At 46.1% G+C, this 6000-nt stretch overlaps 1 protein-coding gene across 2 annotated transcripts in view; it reads right to left on the minus strand.

Annotated features, from left to right (window-relative positions):
- P2RX7 (purinergic receptor P2X, ligand gated ion channel, 7) overlaps positions 1–3048 on the minus strand; it is a 53094-nt gene extending 50046 nt beyond the window's left edge. The window contains exon 1 of one of the 2 annotated variants that reach the window (XM_011948526.1): positions 2781–3048. Coding sequence is in view for 1 of the 2 variants with exons in the window: in XM_011948525.1 (XP_011803915.1) it covers positions 2781–2905 (125 nt within the window). In the remaining variant the exon portion in view is untranslated. The remainder of the gene's footprint in view (positions 1–2780) is intronic. The other variant, XM_011948525.1, reaches the window with a different exon arrangement.
- Between the last annotated feature and the right edge of the window lie 2952 nt (positions 3049–6000).

The raw sequence follows: 6000 nt of genomic DNA on the forward strand, positions 1-6000 counted from the left end.
CCCACCACCATGCCCGGCTAATTTTTGTATTTTTAATACAGATGGGGTTTCCACCACATTGGCCAGGCTGGTTTCAAACTCCTGACCTCAAGTGACCTGTCCGCCTTGGCCTCCCAAAGTGCTGGAATTACAGGCATGGGCCACCATGCCCGACCCAGCATATATGTTTACCATTCAGTGTTTGTTGAATGGTAAACGTATGAATCTAATAATAATAATCCTAATAATAGCATTATTAATAGTAAGAACTAACACTTAATCAGGGATTGCTATATGCCATATAGTTCTCAAACAACTTTGCATTTATTAGTTCATTTAATATTCCTATCAACAATGCTCCCCATTTTACAGATGACGAAACCAAAGCTCAAAGAAGTGAAGGATTTTTGAATCCACATTTCCAGATCTCAAATGCTGAACTTGGACATGATTACTTTGAGGGTCAGAGCAGAGGATGTATATAAAAATACATATGTGTATTTTATATACATATATACTATTATATAATCAAAAAGATTATTATTATTATTACTTTGAGATGGAGTCTTGCTCTGTCACCCACACTGGAGTGCAGTGGCTCGACCTTGGCTCACTGCAACCTCCGCCTCCGGGTTCAAGCGATTCTCCTGCCTCAGCCTCTGGAGTAACTGGGATTACAGGCGCCCATCACCATGCCCCGGTAATTTTTGTATTTTTAGTAGAGATGGGGTTTCACCATATTGGCCAGGCTGGTCTCAAACTCCTGACTTCATGATCCACCTGCCTCGGCCTCCCAAAGTGTTGGGATTATAGGTGTGAGCCACTGTGCCCGGACTCAGAAAGATTATTTTTAAAAATAGATACCAGCTCTTATCCTATGTCAGTCATCATGATAAGGGCTGCTCATGCCTTTTTTTTCTTTTTGGTTGTCACAACCCTACGACCAGATGCAGAAACTGAGGCTCAGAGAAATTAATGACTTGGCCCAGAAGACATAGCCAGTATTATGAAAAAAGTTACCCTAACTCTCAGTAAACTACACTGCCACTGTCTATAGATAAAAGTTGCCTCCATCATCATTATCAATCAGCACAGAGAATAAGAGGCACTCACCATCAGGGAAATTCAAATCACAACCACAGTGAACTACCACTTCACACCCACTAGCATGGCTGTGATAAAAAAGACAGACAACTGGCCAGGCAGGGTGGCTCATGCCTGTAATCCTAGCACTTTGGGAGGCCGAGGTGGGTGGATCACTTGAGGTCAGGAGTTCAAGACCAGCCTGGCCAACATGGCGAAACCACATCTCTACTAAAAATACAAAAATTAGCCAGGCGTGGTGACGCACACCTGTAATCCCAACTACTTGGGAGGGTGAGGCAGGAGAATGGCTTGAACCAGGGAGGTGGAGGTTGCAGTGAGCTGAGATTGCACCACTGCACTCCAGCCTGGGCAGCAGAGCAAGACTCCATCTCAGAAACAAAAACAAAACAACAGCAACAAAACCCAAAAAGACAGATGATAATGAGCATTGGTGAGGATGTGGAGAAACTGGGCCTCTCATACTCTGCTGATGGGGATGTAAAAACGGCAGCTGCTGTGAAATTCAGCTCCACATTTCCCCCAAAGGCAAAGCCTAGTTAACATATGACCCAGCAATTTTATTCTTAGGCACATAATCAAGAGCAAGGAGAATATGTGTATCCACATAAAACCTTGTACACAAATGTTCGCGTGGCATTATTCATGATAGCCAAAAAAGAACACAACCCCAATGCCCATCAGTGGATGAATGGATAGATAAAAGTGGTCTATCCATGCAATGGAATATTACTCAGCCATAAAAAGGAATGAAGTATCGGCCGGGTGCAATGGCTCACGCCTGTAATCGTGACACTTCGGGAGGCCGAGGCAGGCAGATCACTTGAGTCCAGGAGTTTGAGGCCAGCCTAGACCACATAGTGAGACCCCATCTCTTAAAAAAAAAAATTGAATGAAATATCAACACATGCTACAACATGGATGAGCATTGAAAACATGCTAAGTGCAAACAGCCAGGCACAAAGGCTGTGCGATTCCCTTTATGTGAAATGTCCAGAATCGGCAAATCCATACAGGCAGAAAGTAAATTGATGGGTGGGAAGGAGGAGGAACAGTGTTGGAAATTATGGCCAAGGAGTGTGGGATTCCTTTTGAGTCGATAAAAATTGATTGTGGGGATGGTTGCACAACTCTTGAATAATCTGAAAATCATTAAGTGATACGCTTTAAATGGGTAAATTGTATGGTGTATAAATTATATCTCAGTAAGTTTCTTTTAGAAAAAACAAAAACCAAAAAGCAGGGCCTTCCTGACATTGGTGAAGACCTAAAGTTATAATACATTTTCAAGCCTGTATTATCACCTTGGGAGGGTGTTATTCCTCCCAAGCACGGTGACTCAGATGCCAGCATGATCACCAGGTGTGCCCTGAGATCCTTGCCTCCTCCCTGGGGATCCAGGGCATTGCCCTGCGCTTTCCCAACTTCCCCAGGCGTGCCCTGCCCTGCTCGCCCTGGCGGGCCTGGAGTAGAGCAGAAAGGAATCCCGCCCGTCCCGTGGCTTCCCTCTGCTGCAGCCTGGCACCGTTTCCTCTTGCCTGCTGCTGCTGCTTCCTCCCTCCCGCCCAGCTTGCTGAGAGCACGTCTCAGATTCGAAAACCATGTGAGATTCAGACTGTGCACCCGAAGCTGCCCCCTGGGGCTTTCTGTGCTGTCGGCCACTGCAGAGATCTGGATCCTCCTCACATCCCACTTACCTAACGTAGGAAAAGACGATCACGTGGAAGAACCACTTAATGGTGCCATAATTCATGCTCTGGATCCGAGTGACTTTGGTCGTCTCATACTGGAAAACATCACTGCAGCTGCAGCAGGCTGGCATGGTGACAGTCTCCGTCCCTGCGTGGAGCTGGACCAGAACTCTACTCTTCCTGACGGGGCCACAGCAAGCCCCCTCCCAGTAACTGCAAAATGAAACGTACTGATTTTTAGCAGGAGCCTTTAACTTCAAGCTCCTCCAATGACTGCAGAGTTGGGGCGGGCCCTGGCAGTTGCCCCAGATGCGGCCGCGATAAACAAGAAGAGCCAAGTCCTATGGGCCTGGCTGGCAGATGACCTCGCCCCAGCTGGCCTCCCCCAGATGCCTACACAAAGATGGTGTTCAGAGGACAGGCATTTTTAGAATTCTCTCTTTCCCCCTTTCCTTTCACTTTTTTGGTTTCATTTCTGTTGGAAGAAAGGGGCAGCCGTGCAAATGTCACAAGACCCGGAGCTTCCATTGTGCCTCAGAAAAGGGCTGAGATCTTTCCATTGCCTGAAGCCCCACTCAGAGATTGATTCATTCATTTCTACAACCCTTTATTTAGCTCCTGATATATAGGAGCTCTGAGTAAATGAAGATGTCCGTCTCTTCTTCCGCTGCCCCTTATAATACTCTGGTCTGCAGTTGGTGGGGGAAATCAGATTTGCAGGGGTAGGCGTGGTGGGGGTGGAGGGGCTTTATTTTTCTGCCAGATCTTTCGTGCTTGACCCTCTGAGTTACTCTCCACCCTGCTCTGCACCCCAGAAGGTCGACCCATGACCTAGACCTGAATCAGCTGAAGATCACCAGGGACACAGTGGCAGTCCAACAAAATTAGGTTTATTGACCTATTCAGTGAGGGACACCACCCACCAGAAGAGCTACAGCACATCACCAAACAAAGGAAGACAGCGATTTATTATAGGATTCTGAGGAAAGTGGAGTTTAGATAGAATCTAAATGAAGCCATGTTTTGATAGACTACAAGCACAACAGGTTTGTACAAAGCAGTCAACGTCAATTCTGGATTGCAAAGAGAACCCAGGGCCCTGCTTCCTAGGAAGCAACATAGCTAAGATAAATGTCAAATGTGTCCAGAAACTCTTTATCTGAAGCTCTGCTCCTGAGTTGTAAATTGAGGCTGCTTCCCTGTGTCAAGATGACTTAGATCCTCCAGGCAAAATTGGAATATTTCAGTCTTGGTCATGTAATTTCAAACAGCAAAGTTTCTGAAGGTCTCTGATTTTAAAGGACAATGTTTCAGCAGTCACTCAAAGAGGCTGGGTTGTATTATCACTTGACAGCTACAGAGAAATATTGTTCCCTGTTGTCTTTACAGCTGGCTTGATCCATTTCTGTTATTCCAGCCTGCTAAGTGGCCAGGTAGATTTTTAGTTTTTCAGTCTAAACTAATTGTACTTTCCCACCCATACAAACTGCATCAGGGTTCCCCTGACCCTCTGGCTTCCAGTTCAGGAGCCTGGAGAGCAGTGAGGATGGACGTGACTCCCTGGCCCTGCCCTTCTCAGTTGCATATAGGTGGGGCTTCTGGGCACCACTCCCTCCTTTAGTCCTGAGAGTGATAAGGGCTCCCCACTCTTGCCAGCCCCAGGCAGCTCACTATCCCCTATTGCTTTTTCTTAACTCTGTCCACACCTTTGTAGATGGTTCCATCATTAGTTACCCCACCTGAGTATGCCATTGCTTTCCTGCCAGGAATCTGAGTGATATAGCCATCTTCGTCTGTAAAAAGAGGGGATTCGCAGGTAAAGCCTGATGCTTAGAACATAGGCTCTAGGGGACTAATGGCCTGGCTTCCAATCCTGGCTTCACATTTTACCAGCTCTGTGACCTTGGACAGCTCTGTTTATGCTATTGAGTCACTCATTCATTCACTTATTCCCAAGAGCACCAGGAATAGTAGATATAGCAGTGAACAGGCAGACAAGTCAAATGTCCATCCACTGATGGATGGATACACAAAAGGACAAAAGTCCATACAAGCGAATATTATTCAGTCATGAAAAGGAATGAAACAGTGACCCATGCTCCAATATGGATGAACCTTGAAAACATTACGCTAAGTGAAAGAAGCCAGACACAAAAGGATACATCTTTTATGACTCCATTTATAGGAAATGTCCAGAATAGGCAAATCACTTCAGCGTTGCTCTTGCTACCACTCAAAGACATCTATTTTCTTGTCTTTCTTCTTTTTTCTTTTTCTTTTCTTTTCTTTTTTTTTTTTTTTTTTTGAGATGGAGTCTCCCTCTGTTGCTCAGGTTGTAGTGCAGTGGCAAGATTTTGGGTCACTGCAACCCCTGCCTCCTGGGTTCAAGCAATTCTTGTGCCTCAGCCTCCTGAGTATCTGCAATTACAGCCATGCACCGCCACACTCGGCTAATTTTTGTATTTTTAGTAGAGATGGGGTTTCACCATGTTGGCTAGGTTGGTCTCGAACTCCTGGTCACAAGCGATCTGCCTGCCTTAGCCTACCAAAGTGTTGGGATTACAGGCGTGAGCCACTACACTCGGCCTGTTTTCTTGTCTTTCTGCTGCACTCTTGCACTGGTCCCTCATGCTCTCCCCTCTCCACTCCTTCAGCCCTTGTCCGCTATTTCACCACTGCCACCTCCACCACTCCATGGATTCTGTTCTCTACGAGGTTACCAAAGACTTCTCAGTTGCCAGACTGGGTGGATATATTTTATTTCTTATTTTACTTGATCTCTTGGATGCATTCAACATCACTGACCACTTTCTGCATCTTGGACCAGTTTTTTTTCCCTTGGTTGCCATGACTTTCCTGGGTCCCATGTCCAGCAAATTGTTTCTCAGCACTTTTTATGATTCTATCACGATAGGACAGGTTATGCTGCAATAACAAAGCACTCTCAGTGTCTCATGGCTTATAGCAGTGATGAATTAATTCTCACTCACACTATATGTCCATCATGGGCCTCCCAGAAGGCTCTGCTCTCTGTAATCACTCAGAGATCGAGGCTAACGGAACAGCCACTGTCTTGAACTCTTTAATGAGAACTCTGGAGAGTCTCACAGCAGCAATGAAATGTTCTGACCTCGTGATGGAAACAATGTAAAGTTACCAGGGGCCGGGCGCGGTGGCTCAAGCCTGTAATCCCAGCACTTTGGGAGGCCGAGACGGGTGGATCACG

This window comes from Colobus angolensis, unplaced genomic scaffold (genome assembly GCF_000951035.1).
Source record: "Colobus angolensis palliatus isolate OR3802 unplaced genomic scaffold, Cang.pa_1.0 Scaffold28, whole genome shotgun sequence".
Lineage (NCBI taxonomy): Eukaryota > Metazoa > Chordata > Mammalia > Primates > Cercopithecidae > Colobus > Colobus angolensis.